Genomic DNA, 24,892 nt, shown 5'->3' on the forward strand with positions numbered 1-24,892 from the left:
ATAAACTCCCTTGCTCGCGCAGGGATTTGAACACAGAACCTTCAGCCATCTAACACTCTACTTAACCACCAGACCAGTAGGTCCATTCTAATATGTTTTTACAAGCAATTACTTAAAAGCCTACTAACCAGAGATAAAGCTTTAATTTAGAAGAAAACAAAATTTTTCCAAAGACTTGACTTGAATTTGGGACCTCTCACACACACCTAGAACACATAACCACTGAAGCAGACACCCCATTGTGTCAAAATTCACAAAACTCGAAATTAAAAATTTGAGGTGTTACAAACTTTTTCAAGAATTCGAAAATACCAAATGTAGTGCCATGGTGTCTTTTAATATTATTTTAATACTATTTTTCATACTTTTTATATGTGAATTGATATGTGTGGAAGTCTCGTATGAAAATTCGAATGTTTGTGTGCTTAATTTTGAAAAAGGACCTAATCACGTAAAATATAAAAGTTGCATGTTATATGTTAAAAGTGCCTATTTGATTTGGCTTATTATTTGAGAGGTCCTTATATGGTTAGTATGCCATTTATATGGTTAATGGATATTTATGACCTTGATATTCATGTTTTAATAGTTTTATAACAAAGGGTAAAATGAGAATTTAGTTAATATGATAATTATAATAAAACAAAAGCTTAAAATTTGGTTCATTTTCACTCTTCCTTGATTGAAGTACAAGAAGAAGGAAAATAAAAATAACACTAGGGTTTCAACACTTAAAGGTTGAAATTAAGGTATGTGTTTTGATCGGTTTTTGATAATTTCTATGTTTTAGTAATCGTTGCTTCGAATACTATAAAGCCCATGTCTCAATTTTTTATTTTGTTTATGATTTTGAAATTTAAAATTGATTAAATTATGAGCTTTGTGATGTTAGTTGTTGGAAAATAAAAGATATATGTTGGGTTGATATGTTTTGTCTTTGAATTTTTGGTGATTTTGAGTAAAATGGGCTAAATTGTGAAATTTGTAAATTGAAGGACTAAAATGTGAAATAAATGAAATGTGTGGACTAGTATGAGTACTAGGAGAATTCGGCCAAGCATGAGTATATGCAAATTATGTGTATTTTGTGATTTTGTGAATTAGGGACTAAAGTGTCAAAATATGAAAATGTGAGGGCTAAATTGTAAAATGCTCTAAATGAATGTTTATGGATTGATTTGAATTATTTGGTGAATAAAAGGGTAAACTTTTAATACATCTAGATCAAGAAAAGAGGAATTCGGATTTAGACCGAGGAAAGTCGAAGGTTATAGAGTATACAATCCGAGTCAGCAATTCTGAATACGAGGTAAGTTCGTACATGATACATGATGTTAAAAGTATATTTTTGATGCTTTGATTATACATAAATTGTGTATATATTTGATTATGGTTGAATACGATGATAAATCAACTACATTTGGCACTAAGTGTGCGATTCAAAATAGCTTCGGCTATAAACAGCATTAAGTGTGCAATTCAAAATAGCTTCGGCTATAAATAGCACTAAGTGTGCAAAATGGTATAGCTTTGGCTGTATGAGGCACTAAGTGTACGATACCGAGATAGCTTCGGTTAATTGAGATGGCACTAAGTGTGCAGAATCGTTCTAGCTTCGGCTAAACCTTGAAGCACTAAGTGTGTGGATGCTTAAAGCATGAATAATCTTCGGAAAGTTTTAAAATATCTGGACGAGAGATGAGAATGAAAATGAATAAATACGGGAAGGTTCAGGTATGTACAATACTTATGTGGTAGATGATATTATGTATATGAAGTTCGTGGATTGGTATAAACATATGAATTGTGTTGGCATAGAATTGATAGATGAATTGAGAACTAATAAGTGTTTATGTGTTGATGTTTTATATTTTATAAGTTGTTGATGATATTTAGTACAAGCTTACTAAGCTTTTAAAAGTTTACTTTGTGTGTGTTTGCATTGTTTTATAGATATTGAAGCTACTGTGAGCTCGGGGATCGTCGAGGATCGTCACCACACTATCGAATCTCATTTTGGTACCTTTTGAAATTGTATATAGTAAAGTATGACATGTATAGGCTAGAAGTACTTTGGATAGGTTTTGTAATGTTTATATTTAGACATGTGATATGGCTTGATATGGTTGTGTTTATGTTTTTGATTTTGGTATATGAAATGTGATACAAGATAATCTATTTGATGTGTTCATAAATAGCTAAGAGAAATGGTAAGAATGGCAAGTTTTGGTATGAGATTTGGTCATGATTTTAGAGATTATGAAACCATATGTTTGACATGATTTGGTCTTATGTTTTGGCACAATTGAGTTGAGTTTATGAGCATGTAAATGGTTGATAATATTATAGCATGAATGATGTATAGTTTGGTATAGAAATTGGCTGAAGTTGTTGTGTATATATGCTTCGTTTGGTGCTTGTAGGTTTGACCCAAAATGGGGTGGCAAGTTGGCTATTCAAATGGCCTACTTTTATCCACATGGGCAGAGACACGAGCGTGTGTCTCAGCCATATGTGACATACGGTCACATTACACGGCTGTGTGTCCCTTGGGGTACCTTACGAATTAAAGTCAGTATACCCTCCAATTTTGACACAGCCTAGACACACGGGCATGTCTATTGGTCGTGTGTGTCACACGGGCTGGCACACGGGCGTGTGGTCGGCCGTGTAGCCAAGTCAGTAGCCTCCCTAATTTTCACATTACCTAGCACACGAGCGTGTCTTGTGGTCGTGTAGACAAGTCAATATGTATGCTCTGTTTCACCATGGCTTAGACACACGGGCGTGTCTAATGCTATGTGAGGCACACGACCTGTTCACACGAGCGTGTGACCCTTGAAAAGTTAAAAAAATTTATAAGTTTTAAAACTTTCATATGTTATCAATTTGGTCCCGCATGCATGATTTAGACTTTGAATGCTCTTATTAAATTCATATTGAATAAGAATGACTTATATTTATTGAAATGAGATGATATTTGATATATGATTGTTCTGAATTAAGTTACAAGTCTGGTAACGTCTCTTAACCTATTCCGACGATGGTTAGAGTTAGGGGTGTTACAAATACCATAAGGTATTTAAATCTTGATCCTTTCATTTTCACAATTCAAAGCAATCTTATACATTAAAACATAATTACATACACAAGAAAACTATCAAATATTCTTACTAATTCAATTGTAACACATAATAACATAAAATATGAACTTACCTCGATAAAACAGTTGTAAAAATGAGGCCGATAGTTAATCCACCACTTTAGCTTTTCCTCGATTTAAGTTTGGTTGATTAGTACCTTGATCTAAATATGAAATTCATTCAATTAAGTATTTAAAATAGCTTAAACCAATCATTTCCAACTTATAACTCCTTTTACGATTAATTACAATTTCACCCCTAACATTTTAACTTTTATATAATTTAATCCTAAGGCCATAACTTGCAAATTCACCATTTCTTATGCACTATATGCTAACCGATTTTTCCTCCTACCTATATCAACTCACATTTGTCCTCAATTCGTAAAAATATACATGAAATTTATCATTTTAACAAATCAATCCTAAACCTTAAATTTACTAAAATTTAATTAACAAAACATGTTCATTTAACAACCAAATTTAAGAATATATCATTTAACATTAAAACATACCCAAACTCTATCATTGCAAATCCTTTAACCTTTAATAATTTTTGCAAATTAACTCCTAGGCCACATAGTTTAACTGAAAACAAGCTAGAAACCATAAAAATCATTAAAAACAAGGCTCAAATACATACCATGCATGAGGAAAATTCAAAACTGAAGCTTTCTCCCCTCATTCAATGGCTATTCTATTTTGTCTAAGCCAAAATAGGGAAGATGATGACCAAATTTTCACTTTTATTTCATTAACATAACATTAATTATTAAATTACTAAACTAACCTTTAAAAACTATCAAAATCACACAAAAACCTTTCCATTAGAATCCACTATATTAATATATGTTTTAATTACCATCTAAATCCACTAGATTAAAATTTCATAGCTATTTAACCCTTTTAGCTAATAGATTTCAACTTTTGCATCACTTATAATTTAGCCCTTTTTACTTAACTAACTATTTAAACATTAAAATTTCTTAACGAAAATTTAATACGACCTTAAAATAATCCTATAAACATTAAAATATTACTCACTTGTCGAAATCGTGGTCCTGAAATCATTATTTTCGATACCACTAAAAACGAGTTGTTATTTGCATGATTAACACATCATTATCACTGTCATTTGGCATGTATATCATGCCCACAACACAACACAATTCACAATAGCCATCATATACATCTCATATTACAATATCACATCATAATAATCAATCCACAATTATTCAAATAATCACATAATTTGCCAAAATAAAATAAGGGAAATAGAAAGCTTACACTCGGAACTTAGGATAGAGGTTTAGGCTAATCATAAGCTTCCAGTTAATATTATGAATCGTGTCTACTAGCGCGATTCCGAACACTCACCATTCATGCTTTCACCTTATAACACCCCAAACCCATATCCGTCGTCGGAGTAGGGTTACGGAGTATTACCAACCAATCGAAACAATTAACAATCAATTCATGAATAATCATAAGCGTATATTAAATCATCAACAAAAATGCGAATTGTCCCTAAATCGAGCTTTAAAGGTCGTAAAATTTCCTTAGAAATATTTCAGTACTAAATAGAAATCATTTGAGAAGTTAAAGAAAAAGTTGCAAAATTTTGACTATAGGGGTCACAAAGTCGTGCCGCAGCCCGTGTTCGTGCCCGTGTAACTCACTGACTTAGTTCACATGACCAAGCCACACACTTGTGTGCCAGGCTGTGTGACACTTGAAATGGCCTCACTTGCCCATGTGTCAGGCCATGTGCTAGGCCATGTAACTGCCTGACTAGCATGCAAAGGAACCTGCAGGAGACACACGGCCGTGTCGCCAGGCCGTGCGTCACACGCTGATGAGACACACACCCGTGTCTCAGGCCGTGTAGACAAATTTTTACCTAAAACAAGCATTTTCCAAAACCAAAACAAGCATGATTACTCTACCCATCTAAGCACATCTAAAAAGGGTCTTAAGGAACAACAAAAAATAGTCAAACATGCTCAAGCAAGCATCTTAAGTGCCTAACCAATGTGCCCTTATTGACACGACATATAATTCTGTCATCAACAACCAATATACCATCCATAGGTATCTCAATCAAACTCAAATATACAAATCATTGAATTTGATAAATGCACAACCTACATATATCATTCTCATTCAACTCACAACCCAAGTGACACAAAGAATAGCTGTACTTTATCTACTAAACAAACAACCTAGGTAAATCACCAAAATGACCAAATCATTTAAGCAAACATTATTTTCAAGTATTGCATAAAACTTCAAACATGTATTTACAATCATTTACACTTAAAAATTCATATTCCCTAGAACTTACTAAACAAAAGTGACACTATCACTAAATTTGCATCCTAGGTACATGCCAAAAACACAAAATAAAACATCACCAACATTGAGTACGGGATTCTTCAAGGATACTGAGTCCTGTTCTACTATTTATCTAACCTGCAAACATGTAAATCAATTTACAATTAATAGGTTTCATTTATTAGCTAACCACAAGAACAATCAATAATAATATGAAATTATAAATTAACTAAATAAAAAATTCAGTTCTTTTGATAATTTAAGTAACCTTGTTGTATGATCTATTAGCTACGTAGCACCCGGTGCCTAGCGAGTAAATCACAGAGGAGATTGCGCTCAGAGCTAGTGGGATTAACCGACAGTATTGAATGTGAGCCCAGCTCTAGTTGGATGAACCGACAATGTTTGCTCCCAGCGCTAGTTGGATATACCGACAATAATAAATGTGAGCCCAGCTTTAGTTGAATAAACCAACGGTGTTTGCACCCAGCGTTAATCGGATAGACCAAGGATTGTGTGCCCAGCACTAGTCAAAGATAGCAAATAAAATAACCAACTTGTTTTTCGGCAATAACAAAGAAGAAGAAAAACATTCTCCCCCTCTCCATTCATTTTCTTTTCTTTATTATTTTCTTTCCTATTAACATTAATATTTTCTTTTGTTTTATTAATTTCCCTACATATTATAATTATCCTATTATAATTATTAATAATATAACCTATATATATTATTCTCATACTCATCCCATTTTAAGTAATGGTTTTATTTAATTGCTAAGTCCTTTGATATTTATCTTCTTTATAAATTTAGTATCTTTCCCACTTTTATCACCTATTGATTTAGTCCCTTTTAAATAAAATAAAAAAAATTATTTAATTAATACTCAATTCACTTTTAAAGTAACTCCCCAAAAATATAATAATAATATTTTTTAGCCCAATTCGCGCAGGCAGTGTCCCGGAAGTATGTTTCTCAATACCCCTAACTTACGGGATATTACACACCTAGTCACAGAAAGCTCAAACTAGTTTTTACTTTCCTTTTACCTTGCTCGTCAAAGGCTCCAACACTTCTGTATCTTCACCAAAGTTAACCACACAATAACCATGATTAAAATTAAGCTATAGACACTCTTAAAACAATCAAAACGCAGGCCTAAATTAGTTCCTCTTGGAATTGAAACCTTCGACATAATAAACTTGAAACTCAATTATCTCAATCTCCACTTATCCTCTTTGCCTAAAACTAATTCCATTCATCTAATTATTCATCTAAGATTATTTCTTAACCTTCAAATTACACAAAATTACCCAATTCGTGGTTACAAAATTTCAACATAAAATAGATATTTTTCATGAAAACTCAATAAAACCATAAAATCGCTTAATGAAACTTTATGGAAAGTATAGGAACCTTCTAATCATGTCAAAATAAGTTTAAAAAACACTTTGAAATATTATTTTTATGCAAAATCCCGAATTTCACCATTAATGGCCTAATTTTCAGCTTTTATTCAAATATTTTTATTTAGTGGATAAAAAATCAATTTAAAAGACTAAATAACATCAAAAACTAATAGGGAAATGATTTTTAAAACTTTGGCAGAATTGCTTTATAACTACTCCTATTTTTCTCCCTTTTACAAAATAGTCCTTATTCAAAATTAAAGGTTTTTTGAAACTCATTTTGGAAAATTGATTTAATTTTCTAAAAGCTATAGACGAAGACATTTCCGGTTTACCATCCTACAAAATTCCGAGCATAAATGAGCTAAAATTCTCATTTTTCTCTCAAAATTCTTAGGCCCAATTTTGAGGTGTGACATGGACGCCTTCGTGGCTATCCATTGATCAAGCGTATGTCTGTAGACAAGGGAAAACATCTGAAGTAAAGAAAACACCTTAGTGGTGCAATTTGTGGAATAACCTCGAGACAAAGATTCAATGGCACCACCAAAGTGGCGAACTCTAAAAAGAAGCATAACTATCCAGTTTGAAACAACTAAAGAATGGTGAGAAATGCATGATGATGAGAAGCAGACAAAATCTGCCTTGACCATCAGTAGGAAGGTGAAATGGAAAGTGAGTTGCCAGTACCAACCCGTAAGTAAGTCGTATGATATCGACAGAGGTAAGAATGTTTACAGAATATGAATGAGTACAAGATATGAAGAGATTTAATACATGTTTTGCTGAGTTAGATGAATATTTGTCTGGTTCCATAAAGTAAAGTGCAATGTTTACACTCTATATGAAATGATGAATAAATGTATGATAATACCTCATTAAGTTCTCATGAACTTATTTGATTGCCTCTGATTGTAGGAGTTGTTAGAAAGGAGGGTGGCGAGAGACAATGCCAAGGCTACGCCATAGGAGCGGCAGTCTGTGCTGATATGCATGCAGAGAAGACAAAGATCGTGGCGAAGTTACAATCTGTGCCAAGAAAAAACTAAGAGAGTCATACGATTAGTTAGAAGTATTGACAACACACGCGTTTACACGAGAAGCCTTATGGTGAAGTTTAAGTTTACGCATAAGATGTAATACTTTGTATAGTGATAGAAGTAAGGCGAAAACAATAGTCATATTACTTTGATTGTAAATGTAATATTAGACTGTACAAGAAGTTATACACAATAAGTAAAACGAGGTATTTCAGCTAAAAAGACTTAGAAATTTTATTAGTTGAATAGTTACATAGGATAGCAAAGTAGGAGTCTAAATACGTCGATCCTTAGGCGTAACACTCAAAACTCAGATTCAGTTGATCGGGTCAAGTGGAGGGCGTTACATTAGGCGTTAAATCATTAAATAAAGTTAGTGAAGAAGGTTTAAAAACGAAAGCCACAGATGCTGAAGCGAAGTCGCAATCATTAGCAAATACCATAACAAACAAAGATAGTGGAGTAGCTCCAGGAACGATAGTAAACCACAATTAAGCAAGGCCTCCATCCATAGAAGTTACCCCTAAAAAGGTTATTGAAGAAACAATAGAGAATTCAGTCAAGGATGTTGGAGGAAAGGTTCGACCTTCAAAAGTTAGCAGAGGAGAAAACTAGTGAAGATGGTAATGGGACTTCAAACCATGGCCCTAAAACAAAGTAGAAAGCTAAAGGTACGACTTGTTGGCTAATAGTTATTACATTACATGAAGAAATCTTCTGCTGCTCATACATAGAGCTGCATGTTGACTTTTCCCTATATTCTTTCTTTTCTTGGACTTGGGTTATATTCTTACCCCTTTTTGTTAGCTATCCTTCTTTTTTTAGCACAATTGTCATTACAATTTTGGGACATTAAATAGAATTTCGTAGGTGAGAATGCAGTTATACGAAGTAGCTATACAATTATTTTTCTTTCACGATTTCATTTTTGGGTTAAAATACTAATAAAATTCTTAAAACATTTTTTTATTAAAATAAGCACCTATTGTACCCAATAAGTTATTATCATTTAATTTGTGTTCAAATAATTCTATTTCAAATTTAATGTGATTAATATTAAAGATTCTTTTTAGTCAACGTTTGGAAACTAGAATTTTAGAATTTTAGATATCAAAAATAGTATAAATTGAGTAGTAACCTATTTAGAAATGTAACAATTGTAATTTCTTGAATTCATGGATGTGTTAGATACTTATTTAGTAATGAATTTGAAGTTCTTAAAGTATTTTTAGATTTGACAAATTCATGCTTTTATGCATTTTTAGCATATATTATATTAAATTTCAACTAATTTATCTATAATATACTGAATTTATTCTTATCATTTATATAATAAATGAAATTCAAATACAAATTTTCAAATTTATATTCTTAAATGAAGCGATAGGTCTTTTTAATTAAAAGTATTTTTTTGAGTATAAATTAAAGTTAAAGCTTTATATATATATATATATATATATATATTAGAGGCTAAGGGTTTTTTTTTTTTGATAAATAGTTTATTTGGAAGCAATAAAAAGTAGAAGGATTTTTCTAAACATTTTTTCTTTAAGCAAGGAATATGGAGGATGAAATTGAAAATGTGAAAAATAGAGATTTGTAATCTACTAGTTTAGGGAAAAATAAACAAAAGATTAAGGAAAATGGAGATCTTTTTCTCTCATATTTTTGTTTATTAGCAATTAACTTCATCAAATAAACTTTAAAATCTTAGGAAAAATTACAACAATTAGACCATATATAATTAATTGATCACACAGTTAAATAAATTTTATTAACAAAATTAATAAAATTCAAATATAATAATATTAACAATTGATTTTTATTAAATTAGCCTTACAACTTAAATTAAATATTGAAAAGTTAACATCATTACTTTTGGATACCAAAATATAAATTTTTATCAAATATAAATATCACGTATACCGTATAAAAAATATCAAATTTAAGTACCAAATGATGTAATAAGCCTATGAAATTTTAAACCTTAAAATTTGAGAAAAATCACAACAATTAGACTATATTGAACTAATAATCACACAGTTAAACAAATTCTATTAGCAAAATTATGAAAATTCAAATATAATATTAGTAGCAATTAATTTTTATCAAATTAGTCTTAAAGCTCAAATTAAATGTTGAAAATTAACACTTTTGAGTATCAGAATGTAAAACTTCTGCCAGATATAAATATCATGTATACCGGACAAAAAATATCAAACTTGAGAATCAAGTGTATTAAGTGTATGAAATTTTAGAGTCCATTTAATGTTCAAGGAATTAGTTTTAAAAAAAAAACAAAATAATTACAACGATACTTTAATAGAATATGCTTTTAAATAATTTTATATTTTGTCAATCATACGATAAAATATCACTTTTTCAAGCAAACTATCTAAATAGAGTACTATGTTTAAGTAATTTTAGTTATCTTACCTCTATCCAAGAAAAATACAATTGCATATCATTTTTCATATATTGAAAACAGATTTTTGAATTTAGTACAAGAACTATTTTTTTCGTATGAACCCAGTTAAAGGTTCGATAAATATAGATGTAATATCTCGTGTGAGAAAAAAATTGGCCAACATTTCTATGAACAAATAGAAAGTTGTTCCAAGTTAACTACTATCGCGGTTCGTAATCTACAAATCATTTTAACTTTCACAGAATCAGAAAAGAAATGGCACTTGCGATTGTAGCATAGAACATCATTATCAGTTGAAAATTTTGCAACTAAATCAGTGGGTTGATGTGAGTACATCTACTTTGATGCAAAAGAAGTAAAGTGTACAATCCTAAGGTTCGATGTGTCAAGCAAGCACTTGAGTTGATAAAATCAGGAATTCTGTTTAATATAAAGGAACATGATTCAGCATAAAACATGAAAACGCCATAATGAGTCCAGCTATTGAATAAATGGCAAAACACAAAATCCAATAATCAAGTTCAACCCCAAGTAAATAACTTTGACAAAATTAGGTTAAGATTTACTGCTAAGAAATACAACTAACCACGAACACCCCGATTGAGACTAACCATGCGAGCTGAAGCATCCATCTGGGAACCTCTCATTCCTGAACCGGCTCTCCCAGAGTATCCTCGTGATTGACCTGACCGATCCCTTGAAGCCTGTCCTAATGCCAATGGTCTGCCACCGCCAGTATACGCGGCACGTCCAGAACTACCTTGCCTACCCTGACCGTAGGACAAATCTGGCCACCTACCGCCGCCGCCGCCAGCTGTCCCAGCAGCATATTCCTGGTTATCTCGCCGCCTTAGTGGCAGATCCAATCCACCACCACCGGTTCTAGCCTCGACTGCCCTCTCATTACTCTCAGCAAGTATTGAAAGCTTTTCTGTCAACTGGAATGCCAAGGCCTGCAACCTTGAGTACTCAACATCATGGAAGATGATGCATCGTGTTGGCTGGTCCCAGCTTGCATGGAGTTCTTCATTTACCAACATCTTGCTAACAATGCTATGAATCTGGGCATCTGAGAGGTCAAACATTCTGGTCAGCTGGTCCAGGCCTAGTGTATCATAGGAAGAACAGTAGGTAAAAAGGTAAGTCCTCAGAGCCTCTTCCTTGATCTTAGCTTTCAGCATTTCAAGCACACTCTCTCTATTCCTAAGGAGCTTCCAAACATCAAGAGAATTAATGATGTCGAAGGCCTTCTGGAAATCTCCCTTGCAGAGGGCCCGGGTTGCAGCCATTACATGGTCTCGCACATTTTCTGGGGGACCTGTAAATGGCTGCCTCTCACTCACCTCAAGCAACCGACTGAATGTCTTACTTATCACCTTGCGTTTGGCATCAAGGGAGTTGGCTGCCATGTTAGGAACCTCAAGAAGCATAGCACATATCAAATGCACAGCCTCCAGAAGCTCAAGATTTATGTGCATATGGTAGGGCATCTGACGCCTCCTTTCCAACCTTTCCTGATATATCCAAAGTTTAAAAGAGTATAAGTCCTCAAAAACTTGATGAATGTACAAGCCAGTCCCTCTATTATAAGGAATAAATCAAATTAGTCCCTTCACTGTTAAATAGATCAATTTAAATAGTAAACATTAATTTGGCCTTACTCGATTCTTCTTAATAGCATAATGATTAAATCTATCCATTTAATAGTAAAAGATCTAATTTGATTCAATACCTATAAAAAAGTTACTCGGAAGGTATGGTACTTTCACCTCAAAAAATTATATAGTAGCATGTAAGTGCCCCTGTTATCACGATGTTTAGTTGTTTGCAAATGAAGGGTACGACTTGCACGAATTTAAGTCAGAATTTCACACAATAAGGGCTCATAGATCAACATGAAAATCCCACAATTATTCTTTACAATTATGCCAATAGTTAGATATATAGTAATTATTTCTAAAGTAAAAAGAAGTAATCAGTGGCAAACATACTTCAATAACTAAATTTCCAAATGAATTCATTGTCTTGTAACTGTTTTTTATGCTACTGCATTTGTATCAACAACTTAAAATATCCGAATGCCTAAAAGAAACATTGTGCCAAAAGAAATATCCTTCCAATCCCAACAGAAACAATACCATCTAACCAACCAATCAAAAACTATTTACTAAAGTGTAAAGCCAAAAAAATAAAATTAGCACGCAAAAACCATAAAATGCAAACAGTAAAAGACAACAAAACTGTACAGACTCGAGGATTATCAGTTAAAGCTATTGTTAATTATGATCTGTCAAGGAATTATATTATGATCGGTACCTGTTCTGGGGTTTTCTCATGATATCGACTTTGTGAAACACCTTGTGCAAGCAATTCCTTCACCCTCCCACCAGAATACAGTTCAGAAAGGCAGCCATGTCCTTCAGCAATTAGTCCAACACGGAAGGCACAGAGGCCAACCTGAGCCATTGCCCGGTTAAAAAGTATCTGTGTTGAAACATCCATATGCTGAATATTATCCTGTAAATGACTCATCAGTAGCAAATCACGAGCAATTGAAAACTCATCAAAAAGGGCATGATGGTAAATATCACAAAGCATTGCACGGGCTTTGGTCCTCTCATCTCCACTTTTGTATATGAGCGTCACTAGGATATCCATCAATGCTCTACTATTCTCGGGGAATGTGGGCTTCCGGGACACGAGCTCAGGAGTAACAACAAACGCAGATGTACCCCGTGTTTCCTCCACTTTAGTCTCATCTCCATCTTTTTCTCCATCTTCCGATAGCTCAGCCAGTTTCCTCATAGCATCATAAACCTCTTGAGGCTTGTAATAGACAAGTTCAACCCGCCTCAGAGCAACCTTAGCAGCAGACTTCAAATCACCAATACGCTCTAAATACTCCTGGACATTTTGAGCAAGGACCAAAAACAAAGGTTCATCTCTCAGTCTCTCAACATACTCACGAGTGTGTGGATCAATGCACTGCAAGCTCTTGAAGAACTCATTATCTATTCTCTCAAGGAAGGCCACCAAATTTCCCCAAACACGGATTGTACCATCATAGTCTGCTCCCTTTTGGGTTTCATTCTCATCAGGCTCAACCATATCATCGACCACAATGTTCGGGTACTGAACAAGAATGTCCAATATAACAAGCATATTCTGTACACATTTCTTCCACACATTTATAGGCATGTGTCCACTAAGACCTGGATTAACATCAAACTGTGCAGAGATAACACTGAAAAGGATCTCAAGCTTCTGAGCAGGAGTCTTGGCAACCTTTGTCAAGAAGGTAAGCTGCTCGACCTGTTCAAATTTTCCAGTTCCCTTCCTTCCCCTAGCAGCCACAACCTCTTTAAACTTCTTGTTAACCGTATCCCAAGTGATCTCACTAGGATCTTTCTTAAACTCCCGATCCATCAGTTTCTCTTTCTTGCTTAGTTTTTTCTCCCAGGCCCCATCAGCATCATCATCATCCATATCTTCCCCCTCATCATCCTCATCACTAGACTCAGCAGCAATCTGTGAGGGGTCCTCCAACTCAGAGCCAGATTCATCTTCATCCTCATCTTCATCCTCATCTTCAAACTTCTCCTCTTCACTCTCAGGATTCTCCCTATACTTGTTAATCAATTCCTCATACTGCTTATTATTCTTCTTGAGCTTCTGCTTCATTGCGTTCAAAGCCTTGTGATTACTGCTACTCATTTTCTTTTTGGCTTCCTTATTAGCCAAAGCTTCAGCTAAGAAATCTTCCAACATAACAAGACACTTAATATAAAGATTCGGAACTCGGTCGGACTCGGTTACACGCATAACCTTCTCCAACTGTTTATTAATCTTATCAAAACTCTCTTGCAAGCTAACCCAGTCATTGATTTTCATTGCATTCTTCATCTGATCAACCGTGCTTGCCATCTCCTCAAACCTCTTATCTTTGGCGGATCTAACCACCCTCTTTTGCCCATCGGAATCATCACTATCACTAGCATTTGTTTGTAGATATCTGCTTCCGGCAGCGGCGGCTGTGGTTTCTCCAGCTCCCCCATTCTCAATTTCATCTTCAATATCAGTCTCCTCTTCTTCAGTGTCACTACCACCCTACCGTAAATTCAAAAAAAAAAATGTATGTCTAACCTCAATAAAATATTAGGTAAAGGCTATATATTTAAAATCCATACGTCAGAAAGACAAATTTAAAAAAAAAAAAAAAACAAACCTGAGTCCAGAATTTAGATGCCATTGGGTTTCACTTCCTTGATTTCAATTACTTCAAAGCTGCAAAAAGAAAATAATAAGAATCAGGCATTTCAAATAAATAAAATTATACGAAAAGCTGGATGAACAAAATATGAGCTTAAAATTAGCAACAATCAAATTTCGATTCTATTATTCCATACTGCGATTCAAAAAAGCATTCAAATTTTTTTTTAAATAATCACAACAGAGACGAGATCCTTTTTTCTCTTTAAATTATCAAGAAAAGAAGAAATACGATCTAGAAATAAGCTTACCTGATCTGAGGCGGCAGCGTGTTCTTAACAGGGTTTTTAGGTTAGCAGCACATCAACGTTGTATCTATATATAATTTCAGCTAAGGGTAGTTTAGGGATTCTGAATTTTTTTATTTTTTCGTAACCCATACAAACTTATCCCCTATGTTATTAACTTAATTAAGATGAAGTATTTGATACAATTTTAAACTCCACAAATATTTTATAAAAATTATATATAATAAAACATTTAAAATTGATATTTAAAATAAATTAGAAGCCAATTTTTAAATATACTTGTGGAATAAAGAAATATATCATCAGTGTATTATACACACTTATTAATTAAATAATTAAAAATATTATTAAATTAATATTAGAAGAATATAAATAGTTTTTCAATTAACATATTATTTATTATTAATTAATATTAATATGATTCTTACAAAGTAAAATTTTGAATATCAAAATATGTTGTAAATCCTATTTATTTCTTAGATAGTTTATTATTTTTATTTTTAAGATTTTAGACCATTTATTTTTGGATCTAAAATTCAAGTATAATTGTTACCCACCATTAAATTTCTTCTATTAAATTCTTTTTAGTAACATTTTGAAATTTCAAATATATATATACATATATACTTGGTTGTCATATAACAATAAATATGATGCTAAAAATATTAATTAAAATTTTTCTTAAAATATTCATTTGAGCTTGTTATAACAAATTAATTTTTTTGTTGGAATGGTATTCTTGAGAAAAACTTATGTCAATATTTTGATTAAAAAGTTAACAATATTAATTATTTAGTTTTACCGTTAACATTATAGAAAGAAACCGACCAACTTATACTAAAAATTAAAGTATATAGATTAAATTTCAAGTTTTAACATAATTTAAAAGTCAAATTTGAAATCTAACCATTTTCTTATATTGTAAGCAAAATCAGAAACTTAAAATAAATGTAAAGTCATGTGTTCATCGACTTTTAGGACATTCAAATTATTTATAATCAAGTAATATTTTAGTCAAAAATTAACAATATTAATTATTAGAACTAATTAATAACATTATAAAAATATATGAATCAAATTATGTTAAAATTAAATATCACTTTTAAACGAAATAAAAAAATTAAAATTAAAATTTAACTATTTTTCTAAAATGGAGAGAGAAAAGAGAACATGAATGTCCACGTGTCAGCAAAGGAACCTTCAAAGTTCACATATTGCTTAATGTTAAACCGTTTAATTTTATAGGAGAAAGAAAAGACTAGAAAAAATTCAAACGGTTAATTAATTTTTTAGAAAAACATTGAATTTTATTAAATTAAACTACAAATTCATAAAATTAAATTTTAGTTCAAAATTTTTATCATTAAATTCTGAAAATGAAAATTCACCAATCACTTCTATCATTATAGTTTATTCAGAAAATAAAATACAAAATAAAGAAAAATAAGTATAAAAGTATTTGAAAGAATAGATTTTTATTTATATATTTACAATAAAAATTAAATATATTAACTATATTTTTGAAAATATTAAAATTTATTAAATATTAAATATTTGGTTTAACTGTTCAAAATCTTTATTCTTATGAGTAACTCAAAATTTAATAATAAAATCAAATATCCAAAATAATTATATTAAAAATAGAGTGAGTTTAAGTAATAAATATTATTTACCTCGTATTTCTATGCATCCTGAATTAATACCCAACAATAAATCTAATATTTAAATATAATATATATAAATCTGTAATAAATAAATAAATAATTTCGAATATTTAAATTTCTATTATTCATTAAATGAGTATTTATATTATAAATTATATATATAAGAATGATTGTGTTAGGTATAAGTTGGTTTTAAGCGCTCTTTTATGCTTAAATTTATGATTTAATTTGTGTACTTTTGTTTGGTCTAATTTGCTCATCTTTGTTATTATAATTTGTCAATTGATGTGGATTTTTTCAAAACACTCATTTCAACTTAAAATGTCAATTTTTTCCTTTACAGTTGTGTTTTAATACTTATTTTTTAGTATTCATTTTAACAATTTATCAAACAAATCTTAAATAGAATTATTTTTTAGAAATACCAAAGTGCTTTAGTATTTTTTAAAAAAGACATCTTGGTTTAGATGTCTTTTAAGCCTAGTTTGAGAAATGATTAAAAAATTAAATCAGATGAAAATTAATATTTTCAATAATTTATTTCTTTTATACATGTTTGATATCCAAAAGAAAAAAAATTCAATAGGAATATTCAACAAAAAGTAGAAAATGATAGGAAAATAAGAACTAGTTATCACTTAATGGACAATATTTTCATTTAATTCAATTTTAATATTATATTATTCTATAAAAATTATAAAATTTAAATTTTTGTTTAGAATAAAGTAAAATGTTTAAAACTAAAAAGAAATGTTTAAATTTGACAAATAGACAATCACGTCACAACTTACCTTATCTTTGCGTTGCAATGTTTACAATGTGTATATATGCAAAGTCAAAGGTGTTCCAACTAGATGATTACATCACAACTTCATAGGAAAGAATGTTGCAACATGGGTTTGGAATGTTGAGACTTCAATTGTCATCTGCATCTCAGCTTCTCGTTTTAGAAAAAAAAACATGAACACACTAGAACTTGTGCCATGTGCATATATGCAAAGCCAAAGGTTCAAATTTGACAAATAAATGGTCATGTCACAACTTGCCTTATCTCTGTGTTGCGATGTACATATATGCAAAGTCAAAGGCGATCCAACCAAATGATCACATCGCAACTTCATAGGAGAGAATGTCGCAACATGGGTTTGGAACTTTGGAATGCTGAGACATCATTCGTCATTTCTCCCAACTGTTTCTTTTCATCGCTTATTTCATTAAAGTCATTTTATTCCTTGTTTGCTCTTCACGTTCTTTGTTCTTTTAGTTATTACTCTCGTCTGGTCTTTCATTTTTCTAAGGCTTCGGGAGGGGGGTGAGGTTTGCAAGATTCTTCAAGATTTCCTTCTCATTTATTGTCACAAGCAAGGTGATATCTTTCTATTCTCTTTTCTACTATTGTAGTTCTTATTTTGTGGTGATTATTGTGCCCTTGCATCATTTGTGTTTTATTGTTTGCTTGACATTTGTGGGTTCTAGTTACCAACACGCCCTCCCCAAAGAGGAGAGCGGTCCAACCATCTGCGGGGAGCAATGCTCTGCCGTATGATTCTTACCGTTTTAACCATCATATCCACACCAGTTTTGGTGCTTAACAGATGTCCTAATCTCATGAGCATGCAAGCAGCATGTAGTACACTCTAGGCAGGGATCAGACCATCTTTGTTTTCTATTGAATTTATTTATTTGCATAAGAACTAATTCAAGATAGCGTTGTTAAAAGATGCAATGAATATTAGATGGGAAGTTCATTTAGATACTTAACGTGACTACTCTCCCTCTGTGAAAATAAAAATTTGCAAAACAAAAAGTATGAAGGGTGGAGATTAGGATTCTACACGAAGGGGAAAATCGCATACTCTGCATAGAAGAGATTCCATATGAAACGATAGAACCCCGCGATTGCTTCCTGCAAAATTTCAATCAAATATAAAATCAGGTGTTGACCAAATTCTCTTGCTCCCTGTTTGTGGCATGAAAAACCCTCACATATGAAGGATTCTTTGCAGTTTGAAGTTCTAATTAAGCTAATAAGAAAAGAACCCTGACACATGAATCTTACAAGCATTAGTCACTTGACAATGAAAATATAAGAGAGCTGACTGGCTGAAATAAATCAGTAGACTGTGTTCGCTGTAATGCAGGTATAATCATTTATTTCGGATGGTTATAAAAATAAGTTCCTGCAGTGGAAATTGCAGCTAAACTAGTCATTGCGCATGCAATAATCCCGGACTCAATCCCTGGGCAACCCCTACCTATACATTTATCAGAAAAAATTGTGACTGAAGTGCATCTGGTGCACTTAGGCAAACATATTACTGTCTTGCTAAGACATTAGCCAGTGGAAGATCATCCTCAAGTAATAACAGGCAAAGATGTAGTCACTAGACTGTGGTTAGAGAATATGACAGTACCCAAGAAATATCTATATAAGTAGTAGTATTTCCAACATATAGTTGAAACTAAATATTATCATATTTATTAAATCCATAATTTGTTACAAAGATGATCATTTTATTTGCTTCAAAATCCATTACTTCATATGTTGAAGAGTATGCCAAATTTCAATTTCTAAAATGTCAGTCTATACCGATGTTACTTGGACTCAGTTGTGGGTGTCAGATGTTGGTAGTGTTTGACATGTGTATGTTCAATTTTGTTTAATAAGTTTTTCCATGTGTTAGGAAAGTCTTTGGAGAGTCCTACCCCCGTAACTATGTCCAAATGTGTCGGATACAGATACTTTAAGAAAAATAAAAAGTTGGAGCACCATAGGTTTGTCATTTATACAAACTAAGCAGCCAAAGGCAGCCCTAGTTTATGAACACCGTGACTCCAGAAGGACTGTGAGTCAAGATAACCATTTGCTATGTGGTCATCCATAATCACCGAAACTGAAAGAATTCATTCAACTAAATTATTATATAACAGATCGAATCTGCTAATGTTATATGATCTACAAGAAGGTAGGCATTACCTTTGTGTAATTTGCTTGTTCCAACACCCGTGTCTGAACCAATTAAAATAAAAATTTGCATCAGAGACCATAACTATGAAAGAACAATCAGTCACAGAGTGTACTGACATTATAAAGTTAAATAATACTCCAACGATTAGGTTTTCTTATGAACAAGCAATTGCTTTCGAAACACAGATTCATTCAAGAATGTCCATTTCTGGAAACAAAGAGTTAAAAACGAATCATATGATTCCTGGTCAATATTGTATTAGGAGAAGTCTTAAATCCAGGAAACGCACCTGAAAAATCAAGCAGACCGCCAAAAAGATATGAGCAGGTACCATTAAACTACGCCTGAAAGCCTGTAACATATGCAATTGAAGAATTTACTATTTTCGATAATCTCCCTTGAAGATAGATGTAAAGAAATCAAAACAATCTGCTTCCATAAGCTACACAAATTAAGCACTGAATTCAGGCACAAACAGTAGCGAATGATAAGACGGGCTTCGAGTGCTACTTGTTCACCTGAGGCATGTATATTGCAGCCAACACAGCAGCAACATAATTCACCAGTAGAAGTCCGGAACCAAGAAATGCAATATTTCTAACTCCAAGCTTCGTTGCTAATGTTGATATTTGAAATCTGTATATATTGTACAAACAGATCTGAGACAGTGATGTCCAAAAACTTTCAAAGCAAGACAGAAATTGAGGCTCACGGGAAATAAACATTCAAAAATTAATTAATATTTCAACATTCATGAAGGAAACTAAACCAGGGAACAGGGGAACTTGATATCAACAATGTCAACAGGAGAAGAACAAAAACAAACAATATATGTTAAATTGATCATATATCTTACTTGCGATCTCCTTCTACATCTGGAAGATCCTTGGTTATGGCAATAACAAGTGCAAACAATGTTACGAAAGTAGTGATAAATGCCACGGGTGCACTGCAGACAGAATACAGGTCAAAGACATGTTTAGCTCTCTCAGTTGTTTTCAAACAGGTGTTCATAAAGCTAAACTTCAAAATATACAAGGCAAATGAAATTTTTTAAGACAAAGCAGAACCTTTACCAATGATGCCTGTTTAAAAAAGTAGAGCACAGATCTTAGGAGTTGATTAGATGGAAGAAAGTACAAGAAAGGTTCCACCGCACTCAATGATGGAAAAGAACTCAAAGGCAGTTCATGGATGATAGAGGATCTAGCTCATGAACTAAGGGCCCATACTTTTATAAAGTTGCAATACTAGGTTAGGAATGTAATAGAAGTAATTGAACACTTTTTCATTTGTTTGTGGTCAAGGATATATGTATTGAGTGTAATGAATGGTTACCCACCTCACTGAAAAATACACCAATATTAAGAAGTCAAATGTAATGAAAGGTTACCCACCTCCACTGAAATGGAAGTCCAAGAGCAGCTCTTGTAGCATAGTACACCCCAAAATTGAGAAGGAAACCCCTCACCTGCAACTTTCAATTTCTTAAGATTTTTTCCAATAATGCCTTTAGAAACAAACATGACAAGTTTTTGCAGTAGTAAATGATGGTGCCAATTAATGCAAAAGGGTACCATTTCCATGTAGGTTAAGGTAATTATCACAAAACCAACAACTATTAAGATCATTAAGCTGGTCCACTTACTGACCAGACTTCATTTCTGTTTTACAACCAATTCTGGACCCAAATCAATCAACATTTATGCTGCATAAAATTCAATTAACCAATGCACCAGACACAAGGATTGAAATATGATATAAGGTCATCTCTGATGACTTCTGCCATGAATTGCTTCATTTTCTACTATCGAGAAGAATTTTTTGTCCACACTTAACATGTGATCAGTTTCAGGTAACCCTTATTTGTCAGCTTCATATTTCATGTTAATAAACAATATTGCTTCACAAAAATAACATAAAAAAAATACCGTGGCAATTATTAGAAATGCTGCAACAGGAAATCTCTTCATTCTAAATGGAGGAACTGAATAGATAGTGCCCAGGAAAAGACCAAGTGAGTAAAGCGATGTGATAAATTGGCCAAAGTTGTATCCAACAATCAGAAGGCCAGTCACTGAAAAAAATATCACCAAGAACCATGCTGATTGAACTGAGAGATCCCCTGCAGCTATGGGTAAGTAGGGTTTATTTACCCTGCAAATTGGAGGAAAAAAAAAGGCTATTTAAATTCTCATCACTTTAAGTCACTAGTAAATCCCCCATAATAAAATCTTGAAATCTCAAATTTTCTTTCAGAAGCTATGCACTTGTACAGTTACCTACATGATCTACAAACCAAGCTTGAAACTATAACACAGCTATACAATAAAAAAGCATTCTCAAAAATTCAAAGAGAACTTGTTACAGGTGCACTTGTACAGTTACCTACATGATCTGCAAACCAAGATTGAAACTATAACACAGCTATACAATAAAAAAGCATTCTCAAAAATTCAAAGAGAACTTGTTACAGGTGCCTTTGTGGGCAAGACAAGAAGTCAAAAGCACCAAAGATGGGAAGAGGATAAATCACTTTAGTAATATTAACATCTATGTGCCAACTACAAATATTTATTCTAAGGTTAGGAGGTCCCAGTGACGAGTTTCATATACTATTCATCTTAGGTTATTCTTGTGGTAGAATTACAATAAGAGGAAGGTTTCATCAAATGAAGCAAATTTTACCACGAATAGTCCAGTGACTTGATCCATAACCCATGACCTTAACAGAAAAAGAACATGTTCAATAATAAAAATCTATCCATGTTAGATGAAAAAGAACTGGGTGTTTTCTAAGTAATGATCCAGTCTAGATAACAGCCTCTCTTTCTGCTGAATATTACGGCACATAAATGTGCATTACAGTAGTTGTGTTACTTGGCAGCTCAGATTTAAATTTCAAGGATGTGAAATAAGCTGCTACCTACACTTCCACTTGAGCTCTAAATTATTTTTACAAATATTTGGTACATACTTGTCAATGCCAATATCATAGATCTGATTGATGCCAACTATATAACCATTTCCACATATCAGAGCTATAAGACCGGAGAATGCCTTCAGCACCAGGGACCACTTGATCAAATTTGAATTCTCAATTAATGCTCTTCCCACCAAAGCACTGTCAACAGAATTGACAACAAATTTCACTTAAAGTAAACCTGAACACAATTATTTAACTAACCATATTAAATCATTGTTTCAGCCATAAATTCTTACGCTGATCCTAGGGCCGTTCCACGTATAGTATGGGGCCTTAAAAACCTCCAGCACGCATCTCTGAAAGACGAAATCTTGTTCAGCATTGGATCAGACCCAGCAGCACCAACTTGACTGCAAGCCTGGTATAAGCCACATTCACATCACAAAAATGCCACGTACCACATATAGACTCATTGATTCTCACCAGGTCATAGTTAACATGAATGAATATGAAATAATTGTTTCATTAAGTATGGTACGGGGAGGGGTGAATTGCCAAACAGTCCTAACTGTATAGACCTTGTTAATTTGACAAGCTGTTTTGAGCTTGAAAGCTCAAGACTTGTACTATTGGATCACTAGCCAATCAAAAAGGGTTCTAAACTTTGTAAAAGAAAGCCATTAACAGCATCAAGAGCCTTGAAACAAAAATTCTCAGTCTGAATGAAATTAGACATAATATGGATGATGCTTTACCACTTGCTTTTTGTTTACAAAAGCAAAAACTAAAAGATGTGTTTGAAACAAAAACAAACAAACAAACAAAGCATTTATTTCAAAAATAAAGATTTTTTTTTTTCAATTTCAATCAATTATCAGTTTGCTTTGGATTCACATTTAACTGGAAAACCTATAGCAAGTTTATTCTCCAAGATAAATTGATAACTCCAAGAAGTTCAAGTCTTCAAAAAGAACCCAAATCCATATTAACATTCAAATTTTGCAGATTCGCAAGCATAACCTACAGAAACCCAGAAAACAAAAAGAAGTTGAACTAGGAGTTTAAGATAACAAGACATACCCGGATTGAATTACGCTTGAATTTCCTAGCTGGAACATGTTTTGAGCAACTTGAATAACCGTAAAGCCCAACTGAAACAGCATATTTGGAGCATCTCAAAGACAAATCAAAATGCTTGGCATTGAGCTTACTGGGTATTGCCTTGGGGTGACAAGATGAGGCCTTGCAATGAGGATTTACAGCTGAAATTCCAAGGGAAGAACAGTGGGAGAGTGAGAGCTCCATACAGTAGAACCCAAATAAAGAAAGCTGTAGAGACAGGGAAGAAAGTGGGGAAAAAGTCTGGAGTTCGGACAACCAAGAAGCAAATTTCTGGTCTTCAAAGGTTCATGATTTTGCAGTTGTGCCCTTTGTTAGTTTTCCACTTATTTTCTTTCCTAACCATCAAAGTTTTGTAATTTACACTTATCAGCAATAGATTATGTAATTTTTGCAACCATATGCTTTTGAAATAGTTAAAAGGAAAAACTGCTCCTTCGGAGCAAAGTTACAGCTAGTACTGCTTGAAGAAAATACTATAAGATAATGAATGGATCCAATGTAACCAGCGGTGTAGGGAAGGTTTGCACCTCCTTTCCGTATTATTTTCAAATTTTGACGCATATTATGCGAAAGTTCAATATAAATTGGTACTATGGGCCTTGGCATGAAACGATGTAATGGACCTTCACTAAACGGAAATGTATATTATCTTCCGAAAAAAAAATTGAAATGTATTTTTTTTAAATCAAGATATATATTGCTGATAGCAATAATTATTCTGTATTCGGGGTGTGAGAAATAGAAGATGCTAGAATCAAGAAAATGGAGCAGCTATGCCATCATAAGCCCTTAATCTACACGGGCATTTCAACAGGCACTGTTTTTTAGCTACAAAAACTTAACTCAAGAATCTTATATTAAACACAACAAGATTGACATCATAATTCTGAGTTTTAATGTTTCTGATGTGCAGGATCCATTAAGAATGGCAAGCACAGAGCATACTTTATTAACACTCTGATGATAACTCATCTAAAACATTCTAGGAAGAGGAAGAAGACTCAGAGAGAATAAGAAAAGCTTTTAGAAAGTCATGGTAGAAAACTACTAGGATATTATTTTCTTGATCTTACAAAGAGGAGATTCATCATCCTTTTATAGGCAAAGGTGATGTAATACAACAAAATATTTCACAGTACTTTAGATAAGCTTCACACACTAATAATTTTATGATATGATTACACGATCATAAAGTAAACATGACTCACAAAACAAACAAAACTAGTATTAGACATAAAGTGGACTAGGTCATCAGCTGTTGGCATTTGAGTGGGGTAGTTGAGCACTATCCAGAGAATCTTCACTGTAGCACGTCATTTCTTCATCTTTTTCATCATTCAACT

At 32.8% G+C, this 24,892-nt stretch overlaps 2 protein-coding genes across 2 annotated transcripts; both read right to left on the bottom strand.

The window, feature by feature from the left end:
* Positions 1–10,753: 10,753 nt before the first annotated feature.
* Positions 10,754–14,991, bottom strand: LOC108456777 (eukaryotic translation initiation factor 3 subunit C-like). The gene is made up of 4 exons (XM_017755438.2): positions 14,872–14,991; positions 14,577–14,635; positions 12,668–14,458; positions 10,754–11,865 (listed from the first exon to the last, which is right to left on the bottom strand). The coding sequence occupies exons 2-4, from the start codon at positions 14,598–14,600 to the stop codon at positions 10,933–10,935; spliced, it is 2,748 nt and encodes a 915-aa protein (XP_017610927.1). The 5' UTR covers positions 14,601–14,635; positions 14,872–14,991; the 3' UTR covers positions 10,754–10,932.
* Positions 14,992–18,190: 3,199 nt separating this feature from the next.
* LOC108454348 (homogentisate solanesyltransferase, chloroplastic) lies at positions 18,191–24,614 on the bottom strand. The gene is made up of 10 exons (XM_017752779.2): positions 23,508–24,614; positions 22,724–22,845; positions 22,479–22,625; positions 21,433–21,658; positions 20,899–20,972; positions 20,358–20,450; positions 20,020–20,137; positions 19,791–19,853; positions 19,510–19,542; positions 18,191–18,438 (listed from the first exon to the last, which is right to left on the bottom strand). The coding sequence occupies exons 1-10, from the start codon at positions 23,730–23,732 to the stop codon at positions 18,364–18,366; spliced, it is 1,176 nt and encodes a 391-aa protein (XP_017608268.1). The 5' UTR covers positions 23,733–24,614; the 3' UTR covers positions 18,191–18,363.
* Between the last annotated feature and the right edge of the window lie 278 nt (positions 24,615–24,892).

This window comes from Gossypium arboreum, chromosome 9, assembly GCF_025698485.1.
Source record: "Gossypium arboreum isolate Shixiya-1 chromosome 9, ASM2569848v2, whole genome shotgun sequence".
NCBI classification, from domain to species: Eukaryota; Viridiplantae; Streptophyta; class Magnoliopsida; order Malvales; family Malvaceae; genus Gossypium; species Gossypium arboreum.

What these genes read in the sequence shown, in the direction of transcription:
- LOC108454348 (XM_017752779.2), bottom strand. Translation starts at nt 23,732, where the DNA reads ATGGAGCTCTCACTCTCCCACTGTTCTTCCCTTGGAATTTCAGCTGTA. An exon ending in CATTTCTAATAATTGCCACG is followed by an intron (nt 20,973 to 21,432) that starts GTATTTTTTTTA and finishes TGAAAGTTGCAG; the next exon opens with GTGAGGGGTTTCCTTCTCAA. An exon ending in CTGCAATATACATGCCTCAG is followed by an intron (nt 19,854 to 20,019) that starts GTGAACAAGTAG and finishes CATATGTTACAG; the next exon opens with GCTTTCAGGCGTAGTTTAAT.
- LOC108456777 (XM_017755438.2), bottom strand. Translation starts at nt 14,600, where the DNA reads ATGGCATCTAAATTCTGGACTCAG. An exon ending in CATCTAAATTCTGGACTCAG is followed by an intron (nt 14,459 to 14,576) that starts GTTTGTTTTTTT and finishes AATTTACGGTAG; the next exon opens with GGTGGTAGTGACACTGAAGA. An exon ending in ATGAGAAAACCCCAGAACAG is followed by an intron (nt 11,866 to 12,667) that starts GTACCGATCATA and finishes TGGATATATCAG; the next exon opens with GAAAGGTTGGAAAGGAGGCG.